The sequence below is a fragment of the Gastrolobium bilobum genome, unplaced genomic scaffold (genome assembly GCF_033153095.1).
Source record: "Gastrolobium bilobum isolate Gb01-03AN ecotype WA unplaced genomic scaffold, APGP_CSIRO_Gbil_v1 utg1221, whole genome shotgun sequence".
Taxonomy (NCBI): domain Eukaryota; kingdom Viridiplantae; phylum Streptophyta; class Magnoliopsida; order Fabales; family Fabaceae; genus Gastrolobium; species Gastrolobium bilobum.
Genome location: NW_026897257.1, coordinates 2,280,475 through 2,292,747, shown reverse-complemented (window position 1 = coordinate 2,292,747; position 12,273 = coordinate 2,280,475). Strand labels below are relative to the sequence as shown.

The window sequence follows — 12,273 nt, the reverse complement described above, 5'->3', positions numbered from 1 at the left end:
CTTTTGCGCACTGTGGTGGAGTTGGTGACATTCTGTCATGCACGTTTATCTTGAATGATTGATATTCCCGACCCCTATATATATGTGGACCACGTAACCTGACAACGATTTTCTTTCAGTTTGTAGAGAGCCCGTTCCCATTTTCAGAAATTAATCACACCCTAACAAATTAGGTTAATTAAGGGGTAATAATGACGGGGAAAACTTTAACTTATACTTCCATAATTCCTGTGTTTTTTTTTTTTTTATGTATTGAAACTTGGAGGGTATACAGTCCATTTGTCTCTTCAAAATTCTGATAAGTCAAAACTGGTTCATGTGAATGAAATTCAAAGTTAATATATTTTGAAAACATATTCGCATGACTAATTATTACTTAATCCTATGATTAATTTATTCACCATTTCAATAACACTTGGCCTGTAGTCAACACGATGCAAAGATGTCCACTTGCTAATGAAGTATTTAATTAGTTGATCCTTCAATATTTCACTAATGTTTCTGTTTCATACAGCGATGTTGCATTGTTTATTTATTTTACAATTGTCATCAGAAAGAAAAAAAAGTAAAAAGGAATACACAAACAGAGACTTGATGATCCACATTCCTTATATATTTGGAATTTACTCAGTCATTGAATATATATGCTACAATCTACAAAATAACTAATGAGGGCGGCTTTCAATTTTCATGCTGTCCTGCACTCTGATCTAATAAATTATTATATATAATTGGCAAATGGGCATGTCGATTGGTCAAACCACTTAGCTGTACTCGTTTTTGTTGCGGATCTTTTTCTATTCGTCCAAAAAATCGTAGTTGGTACGTAATTGTCCATTTATTGAACTAGTCTTTTGATTCATTATTGTATACACAATTCAAAATAATTAATTTCCTCCGGAAATTGAAGAATAACAATAAAGGAAAAAAAAAAAAAACTCACGCATGCTTCCATGCAACGACAATTAGTAATTTGTAACACACAACGTAACAATTAAGCATTCTTCAGAAAATATCTATTTACAGTAGTATGACGTATGTGTCTGCTAAGCTATGCTTTCTTGCCTTTGTGATTCAATGAAGGCGTCAGGTGAGCTTGACTCACTTCTTCTACCATTTCGGTGTTCATCATTATGTGACTGTGAGTTTGGTGACTTGGGCGATCTAAGTGGATGCTTATGGCCATTGTGGCGATGGTGACTCCTGTGATGGTGTCCATTATTTTCCCTCTTCCTCTCCTTGGGTGCTTCATATTCTTTAGCATCTGTATGCACTTCATTATTATCAGGATTCTTATGGCCAGGGTGACTCCGGTGATGATGATGACCATTCTCCCTCTTCCTCTCCTTAGGTGTTTCACTTTCTTTTGCATCTTTATGCACTTCATTATTATCAGTTGGAACCGTGTAAACAAAGGGTCCAATTGGAATCTCATCAAAATCCTCTAGAGGCTCAAGAGTCTTGACCACTGTTGTCATTGAAGGTCTATTCCTTGGCCTGTGGCTGAGGCATTGATAAGCCAATGCAGCTGCTTTTCTTGCCCCCATCTCAGAATACTGACCATCAAGTCTTGGATCCATTATACGGCAAAGTTTCCTTGAATCATTCAGTACTGGCCTGGCCCATTCCACTAGGTTCTGCTCTCTTTGTGGGCGCCCCTTGTCCACTGACCTTCTCCCAGTTATCAGCTCTAAAAGGACAACTCCAAAGCTATACACATCACTCATAGCTGTCAAGTGTCCTATATGAAGAAAAAAAAAGATTTGAGTTAGCTATGAATTATGCAGTTCAAATTAATCATGTGTCATTGTCTATTAGTATTAATATAAAATTGAATTAGCTAGTTAGAATTAGTAAGTAAATTTACCTGTCATGATGTATTCTGGGGCCGCATAGCCTTGGGTGCCCATAACTCTAGTTGAAACATGTGTGTCATCTCCTTCGGGACCATCTTTTGCCAAGCCAAAATCAGAGAGCTTTGCATTATAGTCCTGGAAGAATAAATAATGGGAGTGAGTTAAAATAATTGTTGAACTTGAAGCGGGTTCAAAAGAGGATGAAAGGGATGCTTACAGCGTCTAACAAGATGTTTGAAGCTTTGAAATCTCTATAGATGACTGGTTTCTTTGCTTCATGCAGAAAGGCTACACCCTTTGCAGCTCCAACAGCAATTTTCATTCTTGTTGACCATGGCAATGAAGCCGAGTATCCTGTAATTCCCACACAAAAAAAATTGTTTAATACTTTAACGCTATGCAAAGTGAAAGAATAAGACGGTCATTGATATATTTTAAACAGAAATCTTACTTCTAAATAGCTGATTCTCTAAGCTGCCTCGTGGTAAATACTCATATACAAGTAGCCTGTGTTCTTCTTCACAGCAATATCCAATCAGCTTCACAAGGTGTGGGTGCCTTAGTTGACCCAGAAACACAACTTCAGTCTGTCGTCGTCAGCATAATTGAAAAGCAAAAGGAGAGGTCAGAACTCGAAGAACTCAAAAGCACTTATTACGAAAAAGATTCTAGCTAGATAATTAAAGAACTCAGAAGCAATAATTTTTATAATTAAAACATGGGGAAGGCATTAATCATGTTTGGTTGAAAAAGTACTCACCAACCACTCTTTATGACCCTGAGAGCCATCCAAGTCCAAGAGCTTAACAGCTACCGGCTGAGCCTTGAGACCAGGCCTGAGCTTGTCATCAATGAACCCCTTATGCACGGGTCCGAACCCTCCTTCTCCGAGAAAGTTACTCGAGGAGAAGCTCTGGGTGATAATCTTGAGCTCAGCGAGTGAGAAAACATACAGGTTAGAACCTGCTAGAGAAATGGAAAGATCCTCTGAAAGCGTGCCGGCGCTTGGAAAACTCAGATCCGTGACAGAGATCCGGTTAAAAGAACTACTCTTTGTGGCCGCCACTTTCTTGGGCTTGGGTGAGGGGTACTCGCCCTTATAACAACTGGGGAAGAGCGATCTCCATGTGATTTTCATTACGCGCTCTGCTACGAAAGAAAATGTTTTCTGTAGTGACTTTTAGTTGAGACTTGAGGAGGGAGGCTCGGGAAGGCGAAGAGAATATATATTAGATGGGAAGAGAGCTGACGTGGTACAATGGTAAATGGGAGAGGCAGAGTTCAAAGTAAAACAGCTCCTTTTCTTCTCTGAAGGCTGGCCCTGGGGTTGAATTTTTCCTCTATTTTTTTTTTTTTTTTATTAGTTGTCTAGGTTTTATGATGCATAGAATTATTCTACTTTTTATATATATATATATATATATATATATAGGGGTTTGTTCTTTGGAGAGAGAGAGAGAGAGAGAGACGTAGTTGTTCTTTGGCGAGGTTTGAATAGACCAAAGATTTGAAGGAATTTGGATATTTGATAAATGTGGAACCGAGTAAAATTTGAAGTCTAAAAAACAGCGTTAATAGAAACAAGGCTACCCATCCTTGACTTTTAGCATTATGGCGATAAATAATTAACTATATGGAAAAGGAACTTTGGAACTTTTATATTGGATAAAAGCACCTTCGACAATGCTTCCTTTCATTTTATTTTATTTTTCTGAGATATTTTAATTAATTTATCACTTAGCTGACTTTTTTTTTTAACACGAGTTTTTGTTTGTTTATGCGCAATCTTGACCTTCAAAAATCGAACGAAACACACGAGAGAAAAAAATAAAAATAAAAAAAGGGACAGTCCAGACCCTAGCTAATTTCACTATACAGCAGAGGGTAATTTGATCAAACAAAGTTTTTTTTTTTTGTTTTTTTTAATACACAAAAAAAAAAAAACAATGTTTGTTTCAACTGAGTGTCTTGGAACTTCAGATTCAGAATAATGAAAATAGAAAATTCGGTTGATGTTCTTGCATCATTAGTTTAGTTGGGTTAGTTTCTACGTCAAATATCAAATGGTAAAAGAACATTTAAACAAATATAAGTCAGAACATGCTTCTGAAACAAAATCAAATATTAAGTTTGGATCAATTTTTTTACTAAAAATAATAGGGGAATGATATTGTAACAACCAAGTTGTGTCACTACCAATCAATCTTACCGTTAGATAAATTATGTCGATCCAACGGTTATATTTATTTCCATCTTTGTATGGTCATGATTTCTCAAATTTAATATTTTATATTTATTTTCAGCTTTGTATGGTTATGATTTTTCATATTTAATGTTTTCACTTTAAATATGGGAAATCATAACTATACAAAGATAGAAATAAATATAACGGTTGGATCAACATAATCAATCTAACGGTGAGATTGATTAGTAGTAACACAACTTGGTTGTTACAATATCTTTTCCAAAAAAATATGCTTTGCCCGCCGAAAAAAAATTACTTTTTTTAGGTAAACAGTAAACACATTAGATCGTTTGTGTTTATTTTAAGAAAGAAAATCGCAAAATATGTATAATTTTTTTTAATAATCAAAAATAAATTTTTAAAAGTAAATTCCTACAAAAGAAATCAAAATTCTTACAAAAGAAATCATTTTGATATTTTTATTATAAGATTGAAAAAAGTAACTTACGAAAAAGAAAAAACACTACAAGTGTAAAATCACCTATAAATATGAATAAAACAAATATTATGTTTCCGGGCAATTATAAACCCAAAAAAAGTATAGTTAGAATTAACTGTTCATCTTTTTTCACGAGTCTTATGTTAAGTGGGACCAATCACCAATGACCGGCGGTGGTTCAGAGTTCAATCATTGCACGGGCGTTAGGTAGTTCGATGTTCACCCCAGAACATTTTTTCTGTACCAAACACCCTAAAGAGACAACAACTAAATGTAATTTTTCTTTGCAAAAATATTACTCAGATGCTAAGTTCCAAAAAATTTTTGTCAAAAATATTATTCAAATGCTAAGTTTGTGGCGGTGGACAGAGTCCAGAGACCTGTTGTTTCTAAACAGCAAGTCTTACCACACTGTGTTACATGGCATAATTTTGTCGGGTTTACCATTGCATCTCACAGTAGTGGAAAATACAAAAAGATTGGAAGGCACCTCATATTAATTATGTATTAATTAATTATATAAATAAATGGGATAAATAAGAGTTATGTTGTAGGAAAAATAATTTGGTTATGTTAAGATAAGACAAAACAAAATCATTGAACAAAGTGTCTTGTCATATTTTTTTATTATTATTATTTTTTGTCTTTTAGTGTTGCATGACATCATGTAACATGATAAAATAAAGACCTAAATAAATTCATATTACTTGTTACATGGTGTTAAGAACCTTGAGGTCACCACCCTAAAAGCTAGCTCAAAGGGTGGGAGTGCCCAAGGCCTTATAAAGGCCACATTAGTTGCACATCTAACCAATGTGAGACTATATATCTCAACACGCCCCCTCACGTAAGAGCCATTTGGGCTAGAAGCGTGGATTATGCACAGGCCCAATTTTTGGTTTACCTTTTGTGCTTTTTGTTTTTAATTCCACTTTAAAGTGGGGGACGGTGAGGCTCTGATACCATGTTAAGAACCTTGAGGTCACCACCCTAAAAGCTAGCTCAAAGGGTGGGAGTGCCCAAGGCCTTATAAAGGCCACATTAGTTGCACATCTAACCAATGTGAGACTATATATCTCAACACATGGGATATCTAAAAACCATAAATTATTACTTTCTTAAGATAATATAAAAATATTAATAGCTGAAGGTTGGATTGTGAAGCTGCCATACAGTATTTTTTATTTTCTTTCCCATTAATTCACATTAACATGCATCTTCTATAAGTCATGTTAACATATATTCTCCCACCTTTTCAACTTCGACAAGAGTCATCTCTTTTCTAAGAGTCGTAATAATTTCTCCCACCTTTTCCTACCAATTTTATTTAACTATTATTTGTACCACCAATTAATTAACAAACCTTCTTTTGTCAATTGATCAATTCCCAGTAGAAAAACTCTTTTTTCTCGAATTTTTTTTTGTTAATAGACCTTTTATTTGCCAATAATTTAAATTTAAAATTGAATAAAAACTAAAAAAACTCAATCAACTTTAAACTAATTTATCAGATAAAATAAGATTTGATTGAATTTATATTTTAAATGAATTTTATTAATAATATTATAAAATAAGTAATTGGATTTGATTAATTAATTTTTTTCTCTTAAAATTTTTATACTATAAATCTGTTTGGATCCTCTCTTTTTTAAATTAAAAGCAATTTATAAGTTAAAGTAATAAAAAAAACTTAAAAAAAGCTAAAAGCTATTTGGTGGTTATATAAAAAAAATTAGCTTAAAAAATACTTAAAAACACATATTTTAAAAAAATTCTCTCTATCTTTATAGTTATTCATTTAAAAAAAGTACACAATTTACTCAAAGTTGATAAGAGCTTAAAAAAAGAGTTTTTGACTTTCATTTTTTTTTATTAGAAAAAAAAAGAGTTTTTCAATATAAGAATTTTTTCAAAACTTATTTGGCCTACTTTTTGTTTATAAATATCTAACTTGAAAAAAAGAAAATCCAAAGGGGCACTGTATCAAGAAAGTGGTCATTGGTAGTTCTTAAGATTTCTCATGCAATAAATAAACTCACTCAACCCATACAATTAATTAATGGAGTTTGTTTTTTTCATGATATATGAGAAAACAAACTTTTCTTACACACATCATAAAAAAGTGTCACTCTTTTTTTTATTTTTTAAATAAGTGAGTCTCACACTTAATATATCTATGATACGAGATTAAAATTTTCCTACAACATAAAATTTATTTTTTCCTTAATTAATACATAATTAATGTGAAGTATCCTCCAAATTTTATGTGTTTCCCATTATTGTCGGACCCAATAGTAAAACCAATAAAATCATGCCAGTCGTTCATGACAACAGATCTCTATCCAATGTGACAAGTGGCAAGCTGAGACTAATAATAGGTTATAAAATGTGACATTTCAGAAGAAAGAAAAAATTCTAAATCATGATACGTGGATAATATTTTTGCCAAAAAAAAATGACATTTTGATTGTTGTGCTAAATATTTAAGCCTAAAAAGGTTTTTATAAAGAGATAAATAAAGAGAAATTGAAAAGTTATGTTACAGCAACATAATTTTTTTCTACATATATATATAGAAAACAACATCAATTTTTTTCTTTTAAAAAAAAAAACGCTACGGACCCCACAGACATTGTATTTGTAGGAATTTGAAAGTTTTTTCTGTAACATTACGGACATAAACCTCATAAATAAAAGAAGTTGATGTATTCTCAATTGTTTGGACTCGGTTTTTGTGTGCGGGTTAGAATCCTGATATGAAAACCGCATGCTGGGGAACTGAGGACAATTTCGTCAATCAGGGAGTAGGTACTAGGATTTTCAATTTTGGGGCAAGGGAGGTGCATTCAACTTGTCATTTCATCTCTCTCAGAGTCAATGCGCGTTATTTCAAAGAAAACAGTAAATTAAAGGTTTAATATAGTATATGAGAAAGTGTTTATTAATTTTTCCTTAAAGTCTATATTAACAATTTTTAAGTACATAATCACACATGCATATACATTTTATACTCGAGTTTAACTACTTTGTTTCAAAGTTCCATCATGCATTTCCCATGTTTTTTAATGATCAGGCTTTTTAATTATTTTTTCAATGATTTCAATTTTAAAAGTTGAAGAGAAGGGAAAGTTTTATCGTTTTCAAAGCCGCCCCCCGAGGCGGTAAAAACTGACGACAATATTTATATATTTTTTATTTTTTGAATCAATTTAAATATACCTAAATACTAACTCTTGAAAGTTGAAACCGCTGTACACTAATGTTTAGTCCTCAAAAATAGTATTTTGTTTCTCTTAAATTTTACCGTTCGCAAATTTTAGAACAAATTAAGATTCATTCATAAACTAAAAATGCAAAGAAGTATATGATGGATCCAAAATTTCAGTTAAAGGCATTGATTGATAGTTTTTTTTTTTCGATAAACATGTGAATATATGATAGAAAAAAATCTCTATTTAAGATAAACAATGATAATAATAATAATTAATAAGATCCTCCGAATTGGGATATACTTATTTAAGGTTTGAATTTTAATTTTTCATTTGTTCATTGTAACACTCAATCGTGATTATTTTTTTCTTATTGTGTAAAGGATGACATAATTTTTTCTTAACACGTTTATTTTTTGCTTGATACAGAAGTTTATCGTTTTTTTTGTTTTTTTTTTTGTTGCAAAATGACAAAACAAACTTTCAATTTCAGGATTGTAAAGAACCAATTCAACCCAAAAGCTTAAGCTGTTGGGTGATGCTACATTAATGATTTTATATATCTCAACACGAGGCTCTGATACCATGTTAAAAACCAATTCAACTCAAAAGCTTAAGCTGTTGGGTGAGGCTACATTAATGATTTTATATATCTCAACAAGCATCATGAAAAGTCAAGTTAGTTCAATTTTACAAATGATAATTTATGCTTAAAATTGTTAATTTCACCGTATCTCATACAGAGGAATTGATATCAATTGATGAAATTAATTATATAATGAAAATTTTGCGTCACACCCTTTTTTTAGTCACTGTTCGGAAAATAGAGAGGATGACTCTCTTGAAAATCATTCTCTAAGATGCCTGCGGAAATTCATTACATCTCCAGGTTCCTCGTAGAGATTGTAGCAGCCTTGTTCATGACGAACTTGCTGATGTCTTTTTTTTGGTGAACAACTTGCTGATGTCTTTTTTACGTCTGTTTATCGTAATTTCTTAGTGACCGATTATTATTAAAAAATATATTTTTATATATATTTTGACTCATGCCACTCTCATTTCTTTCCGCTTTCTAATTTTATAGAAAATGATTAACATCAATAAAACGAAAAGATACAAATTTGTAGCATTTTTTAGTTTTCACTATGCAAAATGAGTTTAAATAAGTTACACAAATTGTTTTAAAAACATTCTTTAAGCACTTAATAATGACTAATTTCGCGAATACTGTAATTACTATCAATCATATGTATTCATAATATACCACTCTGTGATAGGATTAAGTCAAAATAAAAATGTTGTAAATTAACTTTAAAAAAAGAATCTATTTACATTAACTCAAAATTTATGAATCAGTTATACTAGAACCAGGATTTAACAGTTTTTTAGTATTTCTTCCCTCAACTTGAGAAATATCCCATCCCAGGATTAAGAATCAAAGTTACAGTATATATGTAATTGAAATATGTAATTGAAAACAATAATGTGATGAGAATAATATCAGAAAACTTTTAATTTATAGAATGCAAACTGAAAATTGCTTGGAACAACTAACATTATAGGATGTTGCATGGCTGCTTATTTATCAAAATAAAAGGCCTGTATATTGTCCACCCAAAAAAATACCTGCATCGTTAGTTGTGTATTTCGCACTTATCTTTTTGTTGCATTGATAATTATAACTTTTATAATTTGGTTATTTTTTTAATACTTTTTTATTTTTTTTTGGGGATAAACCAGTACTTTTTAATTTCAAAGACACAGATGTAAATGAAAGCAACGGATTGATGAGGCAGGAATTGTATGTTGTTGGCATGTTTGTTCTTGTTAATACAACTTATTGTTCATCAGTTAAAAAAATTAAGATAGACAAATATTAAAATGATCAAACCACAATCATCAAACGTGTTGCGTTAGAAATTTCGTTAAACTGCATCGCTCTCATGATTCAGTATTTAAGAAACAAAATAAAACATAAAATATTCACCGTAGGTATCTAAGTTTAAATTATCATAAATACTTTAATAATTATTTAACATAAAAACATATTTTTTTTTAAATGAATATATTTTTAATACGATTCACAGAAATTTACAGATAATTATTTGAGTATTTATAACGATGGTACTTAGCCAAGCGTATGATTCTTCCTTGTTTAACATAAATCAGAGACGTCCGCAGAGTACCATGTTACATGCATGATAGATTAGAAGTACACGCGCACATTACACTCTTTTTTATGACATTCTTTTGACTAGTAAAACCTAAAACCGATTAGATGTAGGTAGGGTCAAAATTAAGGTCACGATATGAAACCGGGGGAATCATCCATCTGTTATCTGGATTATTCAAGTTCTTCTAGATAGTGATTTGTTGAGACACCAGTAATCAATATGTACACTTCCCCTTTACTTAAGCTTTAACGTTTTTTGTGTTTGTATTTCAATTTGGTAACATATATGGTTATTATAAATCACTGGTTGTTAAGAATATATATATATATATATATATATATATATATATATATATATATATATATATATATATATATATGGAAAAATATTTCTCAAGCAGCTTGAAATAAGTTTATCTCCGATCACCCAAAAACTACGTCGTTTTGTTTATTTATTTTCTTATATTAATTGATTCACTTTGAATGGTTATGATTCTTTTTTTGTCTCTCTTCCTTTATCACCATTGATCAATCTTTATACAGTTATGATTTAATAGTCGAAGATAAAGTTATCTCCGACAGTTTGAGAAATGATAAGCCCATATATATATATTAGACTTTAATGTTCTATAATTAAAGTAGATAAGTTATCTACACTCACTCCGAAAATAACGTTATTTTGAGTAAAAAAATTAAAAAATTACAACGAGAAAGATTATTATAACCCTGAAATAAATTATAATTACAAAATACATTGATTTCCATCCTGAAACGATGTCATTTTAGGCTCAATGCAGATAACTTATCTATATTGACTGCAGAAAAAAATAAACTCATACCCCTATATATATATATATATATATATATATATATATATATATATATATATATATATATATAGGGTCAGGATCATTTTACACACCAGTGTAAGTTACACTTTTAATCTTATCCGTTGATCCCACTTATATCTAAGGGCTCTAATTTTTAATAACGTGAGTCATTGGATACAAGTATATCAATGGTCAAGATTGGGTGTAAGACTTCTAACTCTTACACCGGTGTAAGAATATCCTGCCTCATATATACATATGTGAGAAAAATATTTCTCAAGTTACTTGAGATATATTTATTTCCGATCAACCCAAAATTACGTCATTTTATTTATTTATTTTCTTATATTAATTGATTTATCTTTGAATGGTTATGACTCTCATTTTCTCTCTCTTCCTTTATCAACATTGATTCATCTTTGTACGGTTATGATTTAGTATTCGAAAATAAAGTTATCTCAAGTAACGTAAGAAATGATAAGCCCTATATGTATATATATATATATATATATATGTATATATATATATATATATATATGTATATATATATATATATGGGATATGTTATTCTACCTACAATTTTTTTGCCTACCTTTGCCTACCACTCTAAAACACCGTTAGATCAGAATCTCAAGAAGAGAAAGAAAGATAAATGTTGGTTAAGATTATGATCTAATGGTGTTTTAAAGTGATAGGCAAAGGTAGGCAGAAAAAATAGTAGGTATAATAACCTATCCCTATATATATATACAAGTTATAATTACTACCTCTTTTTCTTACTATCTCTTACTACTAAATTTTAATCGTTGATTTCTGCCAATCTAACGATTGTAATTTATTGAGTCATACTTATTAATTAATTATTAATTTTCAATAAATTATAACTGTTCAATTGAAAAAAATTAACGGTTAAGATTTGGTAGTAAGAGGTGGTAAGAAAAAGAGGTAATAACTATAACCTCTCCCATATATATATATATATATATATATATATATATATATATATATATATATATGGAAAAATTTGTGCTTTTAAAATATGTAAGTTGTGTCCTTTTAATTTTTTTTTACTCTATGTATTCATGGTAATACATAGTTATAATATGAAAAGTTACTTTTTTCTCTCTTTTCAATCATATCAGCTAACATGGAAAGTAAAAAAATAAAAATAAAATCATGTTATAACTATGTAGTACCGAGAGTACATAAAGTAAGAAACTAAAAGGACACACTTACATTTTTTAAAATGACACACACTAAACCCTATATATATATACGAGAAAAATATTTCTCAAACATATTGAGATATATTTGTTTTCATCCACCCAAAAATTATGCTATTTTGTTTGTTTATTTTCTTATATCAATCAATTCACCTTTGAATGGTTATGATTTTCTTTTTTTCTCTCTGCCTTTATCACCATTCATCCATTTTTGTATGATTATAATTTAGTAGCCGGAGATAAAGTTATCTCAAAGAGTTTGAGAAATGATATATTCTATATATATATAGAGAGAGAG

General features: G+C 30.4%; 1 protein-coding gene across 1 annotated transcript; it reads right to left on the bottom strand.

Annotated features, from left to right (window-relative positions):
* Nucleotides 1-868: 868 nt before the first annotated feature.
* Nucleotides 869-3,076, bottom strand: LOC133305522 (serine/threonine-protein kinase RIPK-like). The gene is made up of 5 exons (XM_061505767.1): nucleotides 2,617-3,076; nucleotides 2,308-2,443; nucleotides 2,074-2,210; nucleotides 1,868-1,991; nucleotides 869-1,741 (listed from the first exon to the last, which is right to left on the bottom strand). Exons 1-5 carry the CDS (start codon nucleotides 2,992-2,994, stop codon nucleotides 1,047-1,049), a joined length of 1,470 nt encoding a protein of 489 aa, XP_061361751.1. The 5' UTR covers nucleotides 2,995-3,076; the 3' UTR covers nucleotides 869-1,046.
* Between the last annotated feature and the right edge of the window lie 9,197 nt (nucleotides 3,077-12,273).

What these genes read in the sequence shown, in the direction of transcription:
- LOC133305522 (XM_061505767.1), bottom strand. Translation starts at nt 2,994, where the DNA reads ATGAAAATCACATGGAGATCGCTCTTCCCCAGTTGTTATAAGGGCGAG. An exon ending in AGGGTCATAAAGAGTGGTTG is followed by an intron (nt 2,444 to 2,616) that starts GTGAGTACTTTT and finishes TGACGACGACAG; the next exon opens with ACTGAAGTTGTGTTTCTGGG. An exon ending in CAAACATCTTGTTAGACGCT is followed by an intron (nt 1,992 to 2,073) that starts GTAAGCATCCCT and finishes TTATTCTTCCAG; the next exon opens with GACTATAATGCAAAGCTCTC.